This window comes from Dermacentor variabilis, chromosome 1 (assembly GCF_050947875.1).
Source record: "Dermacentor variabilis isolate Ectoservices chromosome 1, ASM5094787v1, whole genome shotgun sequence".
NCBI lineage: Eukaryota > Metazoa > Arthropoda > Arachnida > Ixodida > Ixodidae > Dermacentor > Dermacentor variabilis.
Window position 1 is genome coordinate 276,034,902 of NC_134568.1, and position 20,917 is coordinate 276,055,818.

General features: G+C 48.3%; 1 protein-coding gene across 1 annotated transcript in view; it reads left to right on the forward strand.

The window, feature by feature from the left end:
* Positions 1 to 16,214: 16,214 nt before the first annotated feature.
* LOC142565013 (uncharacterized) overlaps positions 16,215 to 20,917 on the forward strand; it is a 72,702-nt gene continuing 67,999 nt past the window's right edge. Inside the window, exon 1 of the mRNA XM_075676230.1 lies at positions 16,215 to 16,416. Coding sequence (XP_075532345.1) covers positions 16,404 to 16,416 — 13 coding nt within the window. The 5' untranslated portion in view covers positions 16,215 to 16,403. The remainder of the gene's footprint in view (positions 16,417 to 20,917) is intronic.

A 20,917-nucleotide genomic window follows, 5' to 3' on the forward strand; every position in this document is an offset into this window, starting at 1 on the left:
TTCATCTGAGAGCTGCTAGGCTGCCGTTATCATCCCGGTTAAATTACTAACGTTAAGTTTCATAGTGTCCGATATGACGACATCGACTTCGTTTAAGCATGCCCTCTTCTTATCACAGTTGATTACGTCATTGAAGAACCCCCTAGGAAATTGACGGTATTTTGTGATTCAGAGCCTGCTGTCAAGCCTACATCAAGGCAATTTCGACCAGTTAGTGTCCGAAATCCAGGAGGCTCACCATCGCACTCTCGAAAAGGGCCACAACGTCGTTTTTCAGTGGCTTCGGCATCATTGTGGCATAGTTGGCAATGACCTCGCGAGGGCACCGCTCAGTCTACACACGACACTTCACAGACAGTTAGGATATCTGTCTACAACGTACGCTGCAAGGAAACTCGAATCACTGGCTCGTAACACCGCTCTAGCTGACTGCAACCCTCCCCATTTGTCGAAGCGTCATCTACAAACTCTCGACCCAGTCCATGAAGCTCCAGCTACGACGAGGCCTCTCCCACTACGATGAAACAATATTATGTCGATTGTGGCTTACTGACACATTCACAAAGAGCTATACATTCCTCACTGGGATGAGTGACGCACCTGCCTACGACAGTTGTTGGGGTGAGGAGTCTATCGAAGTGAGGAGTCTATCGGCCTCATCTGTCTCTGCTATGACGACCAGCTCCATCTACTCCGCAGCATGTTATATTATTTGGATTCAAGATCATTCACGGTGACAAACGTACTTGGACCATGGCCACATGCCCCGCAAGTTCAGAAAATGATAAATAGTTCTTGAAGTCGATAGACCTCAGCGAGCCACTGTAGTTTCGATGTTCACCTCCGGACAAAGCGACACTCTCAGTGTTTTCCCTCCTTTCTTCCTTCCTTTCTTTCTTTTCCGTAGGGGGTACGTCTGGTTGACCTTCCTTCACTTTTCTCTTTCTCACTCTCTACTTCCAAAGACACAATTGTCAATTGCGCATCTAAAGCCTACCATAAAATACTATACAAAGAAATAACGTTATGTGACGTGCTGTTTTAGATACTATTTGCTGAAAGAGCAATGTGGAAAACTGCCGATGTGAGAACTCACATATTCATTCCGCTGCAGAATGACAGCGATCTCATTCACTTCGTCCTCGCGTTTCTACTACAAGTATGCTTTAGAATCGAAAACAGCTAAAAAAGCATACTCTGACAACACACACACACACTGTCATTACGGTGTGTAAGCTCATGATTTATTTCCTTCTTATTTGTTGTATAACCCACTCCCCTCTCTAATGCCGAAAGGCCCTGAGGGTAAATAAATAAGTAAGTAAGTAAATAAATAAATAAATAAAAACCGATAAATAAATGGGACCCACATTCACGATGAGATCTTATGCTAGAGTTGTTGGTGAAAGAAAATTTCAGCCAAGGGAAAAGAGCACTTACGAACGAAAAGTGTTGGTAATGCGGCCCCGGGATGAGGATTCACAAAAAAAAGAAAACAAAAAGAAATGTTCTTATGCTAGAACTCTCCGTAAAAGCCCATGCTAGCAAACCGACATGTTGGACATAATTTATTATTTGCGAAGGCGGCCGGCCAATAGCAAACAGCACTTCCTAAAGAAAAGCTTTCTGAATTCGGCTCCGGGACCGTATGCACCAAACACTTCTTGCGCTAGAACTGTTCATATACGATCAGGTGTCAGCCAAACGTAACAATGGGTATATATTAATAGTGACGACAGCTCTCACGAACGAAAAGATTCGTGAATTCGACACCTTCAAATATTTATACTGTTAAAGGAATAAGGTCATGGATTGATTTTGGATGCAAAAATTAGGGGAGATCTGCGCAGCTCATCATATACTATAGCGAACAGTTGATGATGCCAGCTGTGGTGATAACCACATCAAATTACAGGAAGGAAACGAGAAGCTCGACCAGGTGAAAAATGTTACCCGTATTTTCTCGTTCAGGCTGCAAGCGGTGGCATCAACTCCGAGACGACTTCGTCTAACAACGTCGTAAGCCTGACAACCATCACTAGATGCTATAGACTGGTTTGTACATGTTGCAATGCCTCCGGGCCTTCAAGGGAAAAATAAATGAAATGAAATGAAATATCCTCCTATATACTTCGATGAATAGGAGTCTATGGCTGGTTTCCCAAGCCGATGCTTCACTGTACTTCGCTTCCTTTCAACCACCTCGTTGCTGGTTTAAGAATGTGTTGTGCACTGTGGCGCCATGCAAAACGTGTACCTTGTGAGCGACAGCTGCTTTTATTGTCCGCGCTTCGCCGATGTCGGGGCAGTCTCGAACCTAAACACGTTCAGACCCTCCGTCGGTGAACCAACGAGTTACTCCTGCCGTGTGACGCCTGGTCTCCTGTAGGTACAGAATTCTTCGTGGTAAAAACGTTCAAGTTTCTACTTGAAAGAACGTCAAAGTACTTGGTTGAAGTTGACCTGCCGATTTCATTTTCTAGGTCGGCTGCAATCGCATGTTATTCTAGGCAACGCGCGCGTCGAGCCGTGAACCAATAGCACTTCCGTGAGACTTGTACAGCGGTGGCGAGAACACCGTTACTTAGGCGTAATTATGGATGATCGTGTCTCTTGGCGACGCGCCCTAAAATATGGACGACGCAAGTCGTAATTGCTTCCCAATCCACTATAATATATGAAGACGCCAAATAAACAGACACACACAAGAGAAGAGAGCGGATCTCAAGATCCGTTCTCTTCTCTTGTGAGATCTCAAGTATGTAGTCACCTTGACTGCAATGGTGGGGCTGGCCGCGACCAGATGACAGCCCTGCAGGTGTATTAATCATCTCTCTTTATACGAGGTATGTCCCAAAAGCTCGCACAGTGCATTTAAAAAATAATTTCACAACTTTTCATATGTAGTCGCCTCCAAAACACTTGTTATAAGACACAATATCGTGGTTTCACCTTTTATTTCATTGTTGGAAGCGCCTTTGGAAGTTCATTTCTGTTAAGCACTTCTGCAGCGATACCATTTCCTTTGAATTGTCGTTACAACAACAACAACGTGCCACCCCCAGATCACAAGTGTTCATTTGGGGAACAAAAGAAGTGGCTGGGGACTAAATCCAGCGAGTAGGGAGGGTGTTCCAGCACAGTGGTGGAATTGCGCTATCAATGCAGATTGTTATAATAAGTACAAGCACGCTCCCAGCCTGGTGCTCGGCCAGTACAAGGGAGCTCGGCGCTTGTGAAGGACACCCACCTGAAGGAAAATTGCCGGCGGCGGAAAGGTAGGAATCTTTTTAACCGCAATGGTGGCGAAATGATTGAGCGTCCGCGTCGTATGCGGGAGGTAATCGGATCGAATCCCAGTGTCGCTGGGAGCCTACTGGTTTTTGTAATGGGTAGAGATGTCCCCCGGCGCAGCGCTAGGTTGTTTGTAAGGGTTCTCATCTCGAAAGGGGGCCCAATAGACATTTGAAAAGGGTATTTGGACGTCTCTTGTTCCACCACAGCAATGCTGAAACGACTGACCATCCGCCACTGCTGCGGGCAGGAGAGTAGTTCTTCCGCAGGGTATCAGTAGGTACAGGCATGCCCATGGCCAGATGCTGAGCAGCTCAGCGCTTGGGAAGGGCACCCACCTTATGTTAAATTGCCGGAATGGGCCGACAGCAATCCTTTTGAGGGCTGCGTGTTGTTGTGTCTTTGTTCTTGCACAGTAAGCATAAGGGGTCTGTGCGATCCTCCATATCGAGCAATGCCCCCTTGGAACGCCGGACACTTGGCCAGGGGGCTGCTTGTACCCGTCTTTTAAGCCGATGGTGTCCGGCTATGGGGATCGAACTACGCACCTCCCGCAGCCAAGCCGGGCGCCCTACTCATCTGGCCACGGCTACGTTCTCGCTTGTAAGAAGTGGACATTCCATTTACTGTGGAAAAACTTGAAGCATTTTTGGCTGCTTTTAAACGTTCATCTTGACCAGGGCCCGACGGACAAGAGCACAAAGATCTTGCACAAAAGATCAGGGGAGAGCTGTTGATTTACTATAACCGCTCATGGCATGACGGCCTTGTTACACAGCAAGGGAAGATAAATTGGCATATACCATTACATGAACCAGGTAAGTCGCCATTAGATCTGGCATCATTACGCCCTATTGCCCTGACAATTTTCGTAAGGAAAATAATGGAAAGGATGAACCATACCCACCTAGAACGGTATCCTGGGGCGCTATAACGTGAAACTATTCAAAACTTTTGTATTCCAATTCTGCAATCAGCCCACCGCGATTGGTCAAAAACTTTTTTGGACCGCTCCCATTTCACCTGTCTACGCGACGTCACGAAAACCGCGAGAGCTCCCCATCTGATATGACGTGTACACACTGATTATGCATAATTTGACCGAACAAAACAAAAATTGTTATTTCTCATTCGACGCCTTTTTGCCATTAGCCCTCGGCTATTGGTCAAAAGTTTTCGGGCTGCACCCACTTCACCTGCCTCTCACGCGACGTCACAAAACCGCAAAAACTTACCGCGTCAAAGTGATGCGTACGCGTTAAAGATCCATCCATTAATATGCCGAACAAAACTGAATTTTCTTCTGAATAGCCGCAAGCTGCCCCGTTCCGAAAGGAATAAAAGATGGCTGCCGCCGATCGCTCCGGCAGTGGCTACTCGCCCCTGTCGGAAAGCATGGGTTTATTTGCGTGTAATGAAACTTTTGCGTGGCCGTGTAACATTTTCGAGAACTTTCGGCACGTTTACGACTTCATTCTGCCAACTCTGCTGAAGATCCGTTTTAGCGTCATTCTTAAGTTTCCATTGAATGCCGCCGCGATTGTCGACGAGCCACCGCAAGCTAAGTAAGAGAAAGCGGACCAATCGCAGACGCCGGCACCACCGTCTTCATCCGGTTATCGATATTCAGTGCAGTGACTCGGTCCCATCGAATCCCTCTCCACTTGAGCATGCTCCTCGCCTCTTGTGAACCAATTAGATAAGACAAGCCGCTCAGGGCGGGCAATGTTACTCTTTTCTCAAGCAAACAAAAGTGACCTCCTATGAACGAGGCGAGAATTTGATTGGTTTGTTCAGAAAACCCCGCGGGTGACCGCCTTATGCTTACGTCGGCGGTTACGCAAACTTGACGTCAGGAGATTGGAATAAAAACGTAGTGGAAAAGTTTTACGTTATACGGCCCCTGAACGCCACAACCTGCAGTCAGACTCCATGGCGGGCTTTTGGCGAGCAGGTCCTCAATAGATAATGCTGTTGACCTCACAACGTTTGTCCAGCAACAAAAATGCCTCGAGAGCATATCAGTGGCGCTATTTCTTGGTGTGAAAGAGGCATACGATAATATCACACATGAAGCGAACCTCGAGTCGTTGGCGGCTGTCGAAATCATTGGTCGAATGTTTCAGGAGATGCGTGACTATTTCACGGGCAGGTCCATCTTTATGCGGACCAAAGATTAACGTACTGCCAACTATTAAACATAAGGTGATGTCCCACAGTGCGGGCCATTGAGCTATCCTCTATTTAACATTACTCAGGTCGGCTTTGCTGAACATTTACCCAAGACTGTTCACTTGTCAATATACGCTGACGATATTTGTCATTGGTTTTTTGCGGTAATCCGTCTTCAAGTGCGCGCAAGGATCCAGCGGGCAGCTAGCTTAACTTTTTAATATTTCCGCAAACAAGGACTTAATGCTTCGCCCAAAAATGCGCGTTAATTGCATTCATGTGCAAGCCCATCGAACCTTACCTTGTTTCTATCAAGGGCCTGGCTGTCTCAAACCAGAAGTCTCATTGCTTCTTATGTGTGATTATCGACAGAGCCTTTCCAGACCTTTCACTGTATCTACCTAAAGAGGAGAATAATTTCGATTATTCACTTATATATAGTTATGTTTCTCCGCGGAAAACCTGGGGCACATCGGAACTGTCCATCCTGCAGCTGTACAGAGCACTGTTTCTAGGCTTTTACGGTACAGCTTGCCGGTTTTGGCGAATACATTCAAAATAAATGTCTGCACCCTCGAAGTTTGCACGGCCAAGCACCGCGCGCGTATCTTGCACCAACGCGATGCACCTTGGCTCATGCAACAATTATGATCGCTAGAGACAATCTGATTCCAACCTACGTCACAGTTGACAACCTCAGAGCGCACATTCGACATCTCTGTCGAGTCTCCAGTCCCTATATTGCTGCCTTGCCGGCGCACAGACTTCAAGCCACATATTCAAACTTGTTGCGACTCATCAAGGCTGCCTTGCGTCGGGCTTTACACCCGCAGAAAGACCACTGTCACCCCTGTAGTACCTATGACAGCCACAACTACGCCTCGCGATTCCGGGAATTACGAAGACCCGTCATTCAGCAGTGGCTCTACGAGAGTTCGCATTGTTATTATTGAACGAGGCATATGGACAAAGAACGTACATTTATGCCGAATGATCCGTCTCCGCTGCCAGCTCCACAGGCGCTGTTGTCATCCCGGTCTTGCCAGTCAGAATGAAGTACAAAGCGACGACCTCGACGTAATTTTCCATCCTGCGTGCTGCCGTTAACAACATCGGGCAAGCACAACCTCGCAAGTGGGTAGTTTTTGTGACTCCAAGGCAGCCTTTCATCTGCCTTGGAGTCTGCGTTGGAGTCTTGCGTCCTTAGGATGCAAGACCCATGACCAACCAGTATTTGAGGCTCTCCAGCTTCTCCATCAAGTTATCCACCAAACCTTCACGAAGGAACATGACATCATATTCCAATGGCTGCCGGGGATATGTGGCATCGTCGCTATCGACCTTGCTGATGTTGCCGCGCGGTCAGTCCATGAAGGAACCTCGACATTTTCCATACCCTTGTCAAGAACAGGCGGTGCGAGAGGTCTTCGTTTGCTTGTTCACACCAAGACGCAAACTTCGTGGAACACTCCGATTGGCGCAAACTGTCGTCTCCATAGGCTTGATCCTTCGTTGTAGCTCCAGATTCCATAGCACTTCTACCACCGTGTTGCAACTTTGCTGCGCCGCCTCTGGTTAGGGGTGGCTTTTACGAAAGCTTACTCATTCATTATTATGTCAGACACACCTACCCGTGACTCATGTAACTGTGAAGAGACGATCGAACATATGTTGTGTTTTTCTGATTGTTATGGGACACCGAACGCAACGTTCTTCCAAGTGCGTTAAACCGGGTAGATAACAGACCATTCTCATAGACACAGATCCTTGCACCATGTCTCCACGCGTTTCAGGCTGACGAAGCGACGCGGGCATTGCTGCGGTTTCTGAAAGCGACTGGCCGGCAGTGACCGATCGCAGGCGTGATGGACAACCGCGCGCGTTCGCATTGCTAGTACTTCCCTCCCTCCCTCTCCTTTCTCTCTTTTCATCCCTTGGCCCCCTTCAACCTGTGTAGGCTAGCAAATCGGACGTGTGTATGGCTGGCCTCCCAGTCTTTCCTTCCATCTTTTCCTTTCTTTATATCATATCGAGCATCCACACTTAGAATCGGATGGCCAAGCACCTCTTCTGCTTCAGCTGAGGGCCACGCCTTTCTTTAGCGAGGAACAAAATGGCAGCATTGATTAATGCCATCGTTAACGGTTCTGAAGTCGGAACTTCACTTGCGCGTCTGAGAGATTCCAGCACATAGGCATTCTCGATTTGGCTCTCCGTTTCAGAAATGCAGCTCCCTCTTCTCGTGCTATTCCAACTGGCTCAGTAAGATTTGTTTTAAAGATTTCGTGGCTATCTTCCAGTGTCCACACACATGTATCTGCGCAGAGTGACGACCAAGACGCCATTGAAGCTTTCATTTGCCCTTCGACCTAAATCCGACGGGTTTTTCCCGTACCGCATGCAACCTAATCAAAAACTATGGAGCTGGCAGCCATTGACATTGCACTCAAGTGCGTAAAGTAGGAGCTAACCGAACCAAAAGAAGAAATTATTCTTACTGACTTTCGTGCTAACATCAGCATACTACGCGGAAGTAACGCTGATAGCGTAATTTTGCGTTGCGTTAACGCCATTCGCAGCAAGAATATATCTCGGGAGGGATCCTTCACTGGTCAGTGGTCATCTTCGCACGCAGGTATCACAGGAAATTAAGATGCTTTATCGACCGGCCTCTATACTTCTGATCACAATAGCTGTCACGGCTCGGAGGCTCGGTGATTTGTTGATGGCACTTCTTTGACTCACCGCTATTTGCACGGGCAGCACCTCGACCGACGTGTTACCGCTGGATCGTTTCCTTCCCGTGTTCGTGACCGAGGCTTACCTCGTTGAGCTATACGGCACGCCTACTCAAGCTACGAGATTGTTGCGTACTGGCATCCGAGCGTTTCTATAAACAAGGACGTGAGGACAGTCTATCGTATCCGTCCTGTGGGACTTTTGAATATTTGGTATTGGAGTGTCCTGCTTTTCTTGCACATCGCATGTAACTCCTGAGAAACCATTGCCTTTAAAGGCGGCACTACACCTGCAACGGGACTCGAGCTTGGAACTGTGGCACATTCTCGGCTCGTGGCAAAGCACCACCTGCGCATTGCACGACACGAAAGCGCTGCTGATGTTCTTGCGGGCCACAAGCCTTAAGGAATGTTTGTAAATATCTGAATAATGTACATGTACGTGTGCATGACTGTAGGTGATGTTTATGTGTCTATCACTATGTATATAATAATCATCACCCAGCACGTGGAGTCGCATGTCAGGCGATCAGTCATGCTAACATCTCCCGCATATCATTAAAGCTTGTACATATCTCCCTCTCTGTTGTCGTCTTCCTTTTCCGGGTACCACCCCTGACGAATGCCTGCATCCTTTCTAGTATATAGTCGTGCGGGCCGACGCGCAACGTTCACTGTGTTCTCCTCTCTGTTCTAGAACCAACGGAATTGACTGTTTGTGACGTTTTAGCTTTTTGTTTCTTTTGTTTCTATACTTATGCGGTATCTGCCGTGAGCGACGAGACCTCAAGCTATTTCTTTCGCGCACGCGTGTGTGCGTCCCTTGATTTTGGGCTACCTATAAACCTACTTAAATTGTAAAAAAAAAAATCTGGGGTTTTACGTGCCAATAAAACCACGATCTGATATGAGGCACGCCGTACTGGGGGACTCCGGCTTAATTTGGACCACCAGGTGTTCTTTAACGTGCACCTAAGCACACAAGAGTTTTTCTCTTGTTGTTATTTATTTTCTTTTTTTTTCCCATTTCGCCTCCATCGAAATGCTCCCGCCGCGTCTGAATTCGCACCCGCGACTTTATGCTTTGCAGCGAAACGCCATAGCCGCTAATGAGAGACTTTGTTTTGTTCTTCTTCCCAGTGCCATGTTTAGGTTAGTCTGTGACGTGGTTTATATTTATGCTCTCCATCAGTCCATTGCTTCTATCTTCCCCTTTCTGTGTCTCTATCCCCTTGTTCCTGAAGAGCAGGCAGCCGTGTTGCCTTTTCCGGTGGCAGTTGCCAGCCTTTGCCTTTTTGCCCCCCTTTCTGTCTGATTGGCATGCTTCTGTCTCTCCGAAATAATAATAATAATAATAATAATAATAATAATAATAATAATAATAATAATAATAATAATAATAATAATAATAGGGACTAAAGGGTATTCAAACGGGGCTCGATCTGACTAGACGGCTGTCAGCAATTAAGCGCAACGTAATTTTCTTGTGCTTCACGCCATGCTATAAAGAACCTTACTTGCTCTTGCCTTCCATTCCTGCTTTGGTCAAAGTGCCGGTAGTCGATTTCACGATGTTCCTTGTTCGTATGAACTTGATGTGATTGGCCGGCCAGCTTAGTTGATATCAATAATGTGTTCGCCATCACGATTGGCCGGCACTTCTTCTTACGAACCGCTGATAGCGTACGAACTGCTGGTACAGATTGATCCCGCTTTCTCGAATAAAACGTATACGTGCGTCTTTAGCTAATGCTAAATGCTGAATAACTCGCATTGTCTCGATCAATGTCTCGTCGGTGCCCCTTTAGAAGAGCTGAAGTGCTGCTATCACGCGGCGGCCTTGCGTGAAGTGCGTGTTTGGAGAAAAAGTCCTGCGTCCGAAATTGGGCGTTAATTAACAAAACTTTTCGTTTGTAATTGTTATTCGTCCCTGGCTGACCGCTTTCACTAAAAATATGTCCAGAATCGGGATTGTTTGTGATTTGTTCTTACGAAGAATTCTAACGTAAGAGCGTTTAGTGAATACGGTATTTGAGCTCCGCGACAATAAAAAAAGGAGAAGGAGAAGAAGAAGATAAAATTCACGAGTCATTCGACTCTGCGAAGGTGGATGACCGGCGATGCTGTTTTGCACACGACACAGAGGGGACATAGGATTAGAAACAAAGGTACGAACATATTTACTGTCCCGATCGGTGGTCATCCTGACGATAGGTACGCACACATATTCTCGTATCACCTCTGTTATTATGAATGCGTCCGTCAGGTAAGAAAATGAATGGCTCATACCCCCTTAAGCAATGGTTCATATCACCGTAAACAAAAAAAAACTAAAAAAATTTAACGCGGCCTTCTCATTACGGCGGCGACAGACAGACAGACAGACAGACAGACAGACAGACAGACAGACAGACAGACAGACAGACAGACAGACAGACAGACAGACAGACAGACAGACAGACAGACAGACAGACAGACAGACAGACAGACAGACAGACAGACAGACAGACAGACAGACAGACAGACAGACAGACAGACAGACAGACAGACAGACAGACAGACAGACAGACAGACAGACAGACAGACAGACAGACAGACAGACAGACAGACAGACAGACAGACAGACAGACAGACAGACAGACAGACAGACAGACAGACAGACAGACAGACAGACAGACAGACAGACAGACAGACAGACAGACAGACAGACAGACAGACAGACAGACAGACAGACAGACAGACAGACAGACAGACAGACAGACAGACAGACAGACAGACAGACAGACAGACAGACAGACAGACAGACAGACAGACAGACAGACAGACAGACAGACAGACAGACAGACAGACAGACAGACAGACAGACAGACAGACAGACAGACAGACAGACAGACAGACAGACAGACAGACAGACAGACAGACAGACAGACAGACAGACAGACAGACAGACAGACAGACAGACAGACAGACAGACAGACAGACAGACAGACAGACAGACAGACAGACAGACAGACAGACAGACAGACAGACAGACAGACAGACAGACAGACAGACAGACAGACAGACAGACAGACAGACAGACAGACAGACAGACAGACAGACAGACAGACAGACAGACAGACAGACAGACAGACAGACAGACAGACAGACAGACAGACAGACAGACAGACAGACAGACAGACAGACAGACAGACAGACAGACAGACAGACAGACAGACAGACAGACAGACAGACAGACAGACAGACAGACAGACAGACAGACAGACAGACAGACAGACAGACAGACAGACAGACAGACAGACAGACAGACAGACAGACAGACAGACAGACAGACAGACAGACAGACAGACAGACAGACAGACAGACAGACAGACAGACAGACAGACAGACAGACAGACAGACAGACAGACAGACAGACAGACAGACAGACAGACAGACAGACAGACAGACAGACAGACAGACAGACAGACAGACAGACAGACAGACAGACAGACAGACAGACAGACAGACAGAGAGAGAGAACTTTATTGAGGTCCTGAGAAGTGCCGCCCTTACACAGCAGCACCGCGGGCCGCTCCCACGCGGGGACGGGGAGGCCTAGCCTCAGCGCCGCATCGTGGGCTCTCTGGACAGCCCGGAGTTGTGGGAGATCGGAACTCTTGATGGCAGAGCTCCACTCCTCCTCGGTGACTTGATTGGGCCCCGGTAACAAGGGACACCGCCAGAGCATGTGAGGGGCACCAGCGAGCTACTTCGCGGGTTGTTCGCCGACGACGAAATGCCTTAGCCATATACAGCTCCGCCGTAAAAAAAATTCAGGTAAATTTTGCAACTGTACGCAATTGCAGTATTGTACACAATATTTGAGCAAGTTTGATTGAGTGTGTATTTGAGTAACTGCCGAGGTAATCAGAGAATTTCATTAACTTACTGTATCGAAATAATTAATTACATAACGTTTGAAGCAAAACTTAAATACAGTATTTTTTCCCCAACTGAATGATGCCACGTCTCACGCAAGCACACAAACGCACACATAGTTGACGCGCACGACAGTATTTCAGTCTGCCGATCAATTACTTCATTTTAATTGATTGACATTTAGCTTATAAAGACAGAACGCGTTTATTTGCGATAATTATGCGGCTATGGAAGAATGGCGAGGCATATATTCGCATTACGTGCACGGAAATAAGCTTTTCACAGCTTCGACCAGAGTAGCTGCTGTTTTACTTTTTTCCTCTTTTCTCTCCTCCCTCTCTCTATCCTTTCATTCATTCATTCTTTCTCTCTCTCTTTCTTTTTTCTTCTTTTTTTTAGATCTTTGAGTGTCATATTCAAGAAATTGGTTTCGCGTTTGGCTAGATTTAAGAATCCCAGATTTCGGAGCTGCGAAATACGCCAACGAAATTCACTCGATCAAATGCGATACGCTACTGGAAGTTTCCTAGCTTACTTGCCAGTAAAGAAGAAAGCAAAAATCGGCTATAGGAAGCGCTGGTCGAGAGATTCATTAATTAACATGTCGCCGTGCATCCGTGTCCTTTCAACCGTTTGCCGAGCATGCGGTGCAACCCTATAGGCGGGCTGGGCAAGGAATCGCCATGGGCTGCATTCGGAGTCGCGGTCCGTCTCGCAGAATTGATCTCCGTTTGGCCTCCGGTCTTCTGTCAGTCTGTTCGCGCCAGAGAGTGCACCGCGTATCGATTGATTCTGAAGCGTCTCGAGACACCTCGGGGGCTGGCCGACGCGCTGTGCTGGGGCAAGCGTGAAGGAACTGGCGCCAGACAGAAAAAAGAAATCAGAACGAAAAGAAAGAAAAGATCGATAATCGAAGCAAAACTGACTTAGCGCACTGTCCCAGTGCCTGACTGTTGGTCGGACCCACATTCCAGCCCACCGAAACATCGTAGATCTAATGCAGAGGGTCTGGCCAACGAGTTGTGAAACACGGCGGTCGGCTGCTCACAATGTATCAAAGCCCAATGTTCGACAGACAATTACCCACCATGCACGTAACAGCATTATTTTCTTCTGCACTATTATTATTCCACTTTTGCATATTCCCGCGGAGGTGTACACGTTTGCGCAAGAATGAAAGATGCAGCATTACACTGGAAGCATTGCGCAGAACGTTATTTGCTAGAGAGCCATAAATTATGCGAAGTACAAGCGATTGAAATGGGCGGCTGGCACTATACTGGCGGTTTCCGACTTCAATTAAACGAAAGAAACAAAAAAGGGGGAGGAGGTGAAGGGGTTACAATATTGAAGATACAGGCCTCTATGCGATGATGAGTTGGAGCCAGCACTCTTGCAAAGTCCTCCTAGGCGATAAATACGCCAAGGCGCGTTAGAAATCAACGTCTCCTCAGGAATGAATACTTCAAGGTTAAGATCTCTTGTTTCCAGGAGAAATGATCATATCTGGAAAATTTGCGAAAGAAAATGCCACACTTAGGTTCTTAAAATGTCATTTTTCCCTAATACAACTAATATGTGGAACAAACTACCCCAGGATGTTATTTCTTGTGCGTCTGAGACGCAATTGGGCAGTTCTTTTATGGATCTATAATGTACAAAGCTCAGCGATTGAAACGGAATACTCGGATAGCATGGCGGCCGGTGATTCTTGCACCACCGGTGAGCGCTGGGGGATCGCTGAAGGGGCCCCATTGCGTCACGATGCGTTGAAATGACTCTCGTTTTCACATGGCAGAAAAGTGCATCAGCTCAACGTCTCCAGCGTCCAACGGTGGCGCAAAAAGTGTCGGCCGCCATGCTGCCTGAGTATCGCGTTTCAATCGCTTAGCACTGTACATATACGTGTACCTGTCGCATTGACATGAATTGTTTTGTTTTGTTATTAGTATTATTGGTGCTGTTCTTTCTCACCTTTAATTTTGTATATTTTATTTTCGTTCTCTGCTGTACTTCCTTAATGGCGCTGCAAATATTGGGGGAAAAAAAGAAAGAAAATAAGAAGATGAAGCTTCTCGTGTGCTGAACTTATTCGTATGATTTCCCGCCAGGTGCCGTTGCAGTGCATAAACTACCATGCTCCCACTCACAAAACTTCAGCTTTTCTTACAGAAGAGCTTTTCGTGATTGGCCGACTCTTGGCCACCCACCAGTCATGATAGCTATTGACGTGATAACGACACGATCGCCGCGGCATGGTCAAGCGCAACCCACAGATACGTAAGATAACTTTTGTAGATACGGGCCAAGGACTGTTCGTGCACAAAAGCGGTTGGCAATATCAGGCACCGGTCAGCCGTAACAGCGAACTTCCGTATTTACACAAAGCTCTTACGCTAGCATTGTTCGTAATAGTAAATTACAACCAATACTGACGCTGGACATACTATTAGCGAAGGCGGCTGGTCAATGGCAAATGGCATTCACGAACGAAAAGCTTTGCGAATTTGACCACAGCGCCCAAGTTCACGAAACTTCTCGGGTCTAATTCACAAAGTTTTTTAATTTGTGAATGACAGTTGCCATTGGCTGCCCGCCTCCGCTAATAATATGTCCAACATTACCATAGGTGGGGAGCACCACTCGCGAACAGGTGCAGCGAGGAACATTTTTGTGAATACTCTTTCGTATGTGGCGATCGTCTCGTTATCACGCCGATCGCTATTATGAGTAGCAGGCGCCCGGATGGCGGTCAATCAGGAAACGCTCTTATGCAAGAGAAGTTTTGTGAATACGAGCACAGGTTAATTTGAAGGAGTCGAACAATGAAAGAGAAATCTTAGGAACGAAAGGCCTTGTGAATACAGCCCCTAGAACGCAAAATGCATCAAGTGGTTGTAAAGGGGATCCAGCTGCAACTGCTTACCACAGATGTTGCAGGGCTGCTATTCCGTATGCTTTTTCCTATGCTAATGCCTTTTCGGGCTTTACGCTCTTCGCCAGTGGTTAGAGCAATGTTCCGTACGCGTTATCTACGGGGTCAACCAGCCGGGAGCGGTGGATGGTAAGACTGGCATAGAACCGAGCAGAAGGCATCCCTATAATATAGCGTCCCAAGGGGGTATTCTGTAAGGGCCCACATAGGGGACTGACCATTTCGTCTGCTGGTGAAGTGCTGATTGACGCTGGGGTACGAACGAGTAGGCACATGTGCCCCAGGCAGTCGTTTCTCACTCTTACTACTCCAGCCAATCAGCAGCTGCCGAAATGGACAGTCCACCTGGTGGACACTTACGGAATACCCCCTCGCCCAACAACGACACCGTGAATGAATGCAGTATTTAACTTTGTTTTTAAGGGTCTGTTTTAGCAGGCATTGCGATACGTGCGTTTCGCTTCTTTATGATTGGGCTCCTATCCAACGCTGCAGCGCTTCGTAAGAGTAGGCGCTGCCCAGACGTGTTCACAAAAAGCTCTAGCGGTAGAATTCTATGTAGGGACAAATTTCAACCAATCCTGATGCCGGACACGTCATTAGTGAAGGTGGCCATCCAATGGCAGAGAGCGCTTATGAGCGAAAAGTTTCGTGAATGCGGCCGCAACTCCTGGCGATCCGGGTTCTCGCGCTCTCTTTCACTCTGCGCCTTTGTCGTCATCTCGGATAGTGCGACGTGCCGATTCGCACTCTGCTGCGCTAGAGCCGCTGCAGCGGTCACGACCGGCGCCGCCGCGTGTCCTCGTGCGGCTCGGGGCCAGAGCGGTGGCGAAGCCGACCGCCGTAGACGACGTCCGCGCCAGCATTGCTTCACGCGGGGCCAGGATGGCCAGGAGGCGGCGGCGGCGGCGGCCGAAAAAGCAAAGCTCTTTCCGAGAAGCGCCAGTTATCGGGGGGAGGGTGGCAGGGGGAAAGCGTGGGCCGCCAGCGGGCCCCACGTAAGCGGAGCGAGGAGGAGGCTGTAGCGGCAGCGGTAAACATTGGGCCAGCGAAATTGCGTTCGTCTGGCGACCTTGCGTCTGCGCGCCCGTCTGTGACGTCGGCGCCGGGTCACGTGGGCTATGACGTCGCCGGCGTTCAGAGGGCGTCACGCGCCGCCCTGGCAGCAGCGGGCAGCGGCTTGGCGGCTGCGCTGCTGCTGCTGCATTTGCGTGTCGAGTGTTAGCCCTGCTGGATGGCCTGCCGAGCGCCGAGCTCGGCTTAGCCTGGCCGCTCTGCTCTAGGCCCACCCGGATAATGCCCACAACGGCCGGCGCCGCCGGCCCCTCTGCGTTGCGGCTGACATGCTGGCGAGCTGTGAGTACTACACTGCTTTTAACGGTTGGCCGCATTGGGGGCGTGCGTTTTGCACCGCGCCAGCCCATCTGGGTAAAGCGCCCAAAGGCTTGCGACTTGGCCACCCGCACAGGGACGAGTCGCGATCCTTTTGGCCTTGCTAGCGCTTCTGCAGCTGCGATCTGCACGCTCCCGCGGTCTCCCCAAGAGCTCCGTCGGCTCGAGCCCTCTTTCGAGCCCGATCGAAGCGCTCTGGGACGCCTGCACAGTCGGCCGATTGAGTCGGCGCCTTCGCGTGCTGCATTGGGCAGCAGCCTGGGGTTCGCAGGGTCGAGGCCTAGGCGCCTGAGCGCTCCGGGCAGCTCGCCGGCCCCCGTGCGCCGGCATCCGCTTCGCAAAAGCGGTCCCGCAGCCCAAATGGGGCCTCTCCCCGAGCGCCGGGTGCCGGCGACGATGCACGTTCGGATAGGCCTTTTGTGTCGCACAGCGGTTCGCTCTTTTCTGGGAGGCTGTGCAGGCTGTGCACTGACTTACGAGGAGAGAAGGGAAAAAAAAGGAGGGGGGAAACAGGCTCCGCGTCTTTGCCCTTGCCTCTTGCGATCACATGTGCCTCATCTTCTTGAGTGTGAAACTCTCCACGGCAACTATTGATGCCACCAAGTTTTTGAAGACCTCTAAAGTTAGCGGTCATCGTAGCTGCCTCTCGCCCTTCAACATATTTTCGGTTTTCATGTAACCCCTAACGATAAATTACTTTTACCTTATGATTTCATTGAAATCATTATAACCACATAAATGTGTGCAGAGACGTGTACGAAAGAGCTGTGTGCCTGCTCATGGGCAACTAACTTAAGCACCAGGTCCCGTTCACGAGCGTTCGGTATAGTTTGCATGCGTGCGAGCCAAGTGAATTGTGCATCTTGTGTAAATAGATTTAGTTATATGCAGGCATATCTCAAGCGCGCAAAGCTTACGTACATACGTCAGATGAAACGATACGTCGGAGCCTCCCGAGCGTCAAAAAAAACCTATATATCAAGTTGTACCACTGCATGTACATAAATGCACACCAGGCGCATGTCGTTCTCTTATTCCGCTCAATCTGTAAAGCGCCGATGTTTGACACTTTCGACCTCAGTCAAGCCGTTTTGCAGGAATTGGCTACTAATGTCTACAACCCGTGTTTCAACGGGATGAGCTGTACGGCGCAGAATATCCTTGCGAAAAGGCGACATACGGAATTTGTTTACGTGGGGCTAATAATAATTTGCGTTTTCACCCGTCCTGACGAGTATGAGAACTAATTTGATGAGAAACACATACAAAAAGAAAGGGAGAACGATAGAGTATAGGCGGCGTTCGCTGTTGCCAACTGAAATTGCCCTGTTGCCTGCGTCGGGTCGCTGATGCCAGCGGCGGCCTTATTCGGGTGGCACAGTATATATACGCGGTACAACACACTGTCACACACTGTGTTTCGTCCCAACGTGCGCCTGAACGCGGGTCGGGTAGCCTACTTAATATTATTATTTTCTTTTCGTTTGCTTTGCCCTTCTTTCTTGCTGCCGCATCCGCCCGTGGAAACATTTTCTACGCCTCTCTGGGCTGGCGTGTAGCCCCTCCCCTCCTTTTCCTGGACTCGTCCGGAGAAAACTGGATTCGGCTTCCTCCTTCGCAGCCCGAGTGAAAGCGCTGCTGCTGCGCCGCCGCCGCCGCCGCTACGCCGACGAGTCGTCGCCGTCGTCTGCTGCTGTTGCTTCTTCGCGCGTAGCTTTTTCGAGCGCTCTGCCGCGGCTGCAGGCAGCAGGCTCGCTCAGCATCTCGGCGTCGTCTCTCCTCCGCCGCGAGGCGTCGCATTTCCGTTTTTCTTTTTATCTTTTTTTGCGTTTTTTTTTGTTTGCGCCTTTTCCTTTTGCGGCATGTGCCTAGATCGAGCGTGCGACGGGTCGGCCTTCACATTCCCTGTGTTCTCTCTCTCCCTCCTTCCTTGACGTTGTGTCATCGATTCCAGTTTTAGAGGAAGTTGCTAGCCGGCAGGCGGTCAACAAAATGTCTCCGCCGCCGTCTCGCTTCCGTAAACACTGCCGGTGACCACTGCGCGGCTTTTGCTCATATTCAAAATGACACGTTTATCATTTTCTCCCTAAAAGAGGGCGCGTGTGTCTGTGATATGTTGGATCAATAAAGAACACTCGAGCCGGTTATGTATGTACTGAGTAGCATCTCTTAAATGAGCGAATGTACAGGTATCTAGGAATGCTCGCTCATCAGTGTGATGCCATTTCTTCATCCATCAAATGAATCGATTGGTTATAATGCTGTAAAATGTTGAGCGCGTTAGCCTTGCTGTATAAAACACGCGCCTTTACTAACGCTTGGGGATTCGACGGCACTTTCCACCACCAGCACTTTCCATTTATACGCATGTAGTTTAGGAATGAGTGTAAGACTAGTTAGCAAGTAACGATGATGTGTGCCGTTGGGTATCTAATGTTTCTTACTGCTATACTGCAATAACGGAAAGATGTAAAAGCTGGCAACTTATATACACTAAATGTCGTCCAGTTAAAGTTCGATCAACAATAAGTGTGTATTTTTGCTCCCCACGCTATCTAGCATTTATTCAGTGTGCCTTGCATAGAATCTTAGAGCTCTACCTTTCCAACCTACCTCTGACCATGGTCTTCTAAGCGCACCATTGCACAGCTAGCTGGCCTTGTCCAGTGCCTGTATGTAAAATGTGCAAACTGTCAAACTGAAGACAGCCTGGCGTATCTGAATCGTGTTAGATATCAGTGTGCGTCCTACTGTGCGTGTTCTTCGAATGCCACTTTGGTATCCCAAAATGTAATGACATGGTCATTTCGCCGAGCATCCCTGTTCGTTGTTTGTTCTCCGTTATTTCGTATGTTATTATTATTATTATTATTATTATTATTATTATTATTATTATTATTATTATTATTATTATTACTATTAGTAGTAGTAGTTGTAGTAGTAGTAAAGAGAACGTTCACGTCTGCTGAGGTAATTGCGTCTACTTCATTTCTGTTCTCCTAATTAGTTATAGGGATTGTTAGCAGACTTTGGCACCATGAAGTGACGCTAGCTACTCCTAGTCTTGGGGAGGGGGATGGGGAGAGGGAAAGGAAGGAAGCACTGAATAGTACTAAAGAATGTTGTAGTTGCCGTTCACAGCAAGAAATAGACGGTGGTCTGGTAACCATGGAGGGTTTACACAGACAAGTTATATTAAGCAGTACGTTAAAGCACTGCCATAATTCAGTCGGGCACTCAGAGGGGCCGCCATGTCCACTGAGCGGAGTTTGAAGCTACGCTGCCAATAACTTTCCACTCCTGTTATCGCGGTAATTTGACTGAGCCGACCGCAATACCTGGCCAGTCCCATGCCTTCAACTTCAAGGTGTGTATTAATAAATATAGAGGGCATCTAGAACGTGAAAGGAGCGAATTGTAGCGACATACGAAGAGGACAGTTAGAACGACACCTCAACGTTCAGACCTGCTGTACTGCACAACCAGCACATGCGCTCTTTGCTTGTCCTTTGCCGTTTGTTTGGTCGGTTTTGCTGACCTAATTTTTTAGGATTTGCCTTTCGAATCTTTGTCTCACGAATTCGTAACGTTGGCCTCAACCGCGTGAGGTAGGTCTCCGTGGAAGCTATACCGGAAGGATTTTGCTGCAAACCGTGGCATTTCAAGGTCGCGTGCTCACAGTGCTGTGGTCTCGGCAGTGCGAAGCGGCAGTGGCGATCAGGTCTTCAGTGGATTGGTCGTTGTTCAGTGTACTCTGTTCGCGTGGTCGTGAACACACGAGCGCAGGACAGTACATATGATGTGTGCTGGTCTTATTATTTTCGTCTCACCGTTAGATAGAGAATTTGGCCGAAATGCGGTGCCGGGCGACCTTGAAGTGTATGTACGTCTGCGCTGTTCTTGTTTTGTTAGGTGCGCGTTAAATGTGTAAGTTGGAGATATTGAGGCAGTCGAAATTAACTTCCCACTATATATGGCATCTTCATAGGGCCCGTGTTGCTATGGTACGTTATACTCAATCAATCAACCAATCACGTCAGTTCTACCTCCGCAGTAGTGCGCAGCAAGTGGACGGACGTCGTTGTGACATGATTGTCACAGAATAGCGACAGAGCTGACACCATACCGCAAAAGTGTTTATGTCGAAAGGTAATCGATCAACCCTGTCTGCCACTTTTGTCTCAGCGTCCTGTTACTCGCTGTATTGTAAATTGGTTCGCCGAGTTCGACTGCGGTGCCCCCTCCCCCTATGTGGGAAGTGCAAAATATACCTTCTTTCCCTCACACACACACACACACACACACACACACACACACACACACACACACACACACACACACACACACACACACACACACACACACACACACACACACACACACACACACACACAAAATGTTTAAGTCAGAAACCACGATTGAAATAGCTTTGTTTTTTTCCCTAAATAGGCATGACTTATTTAAC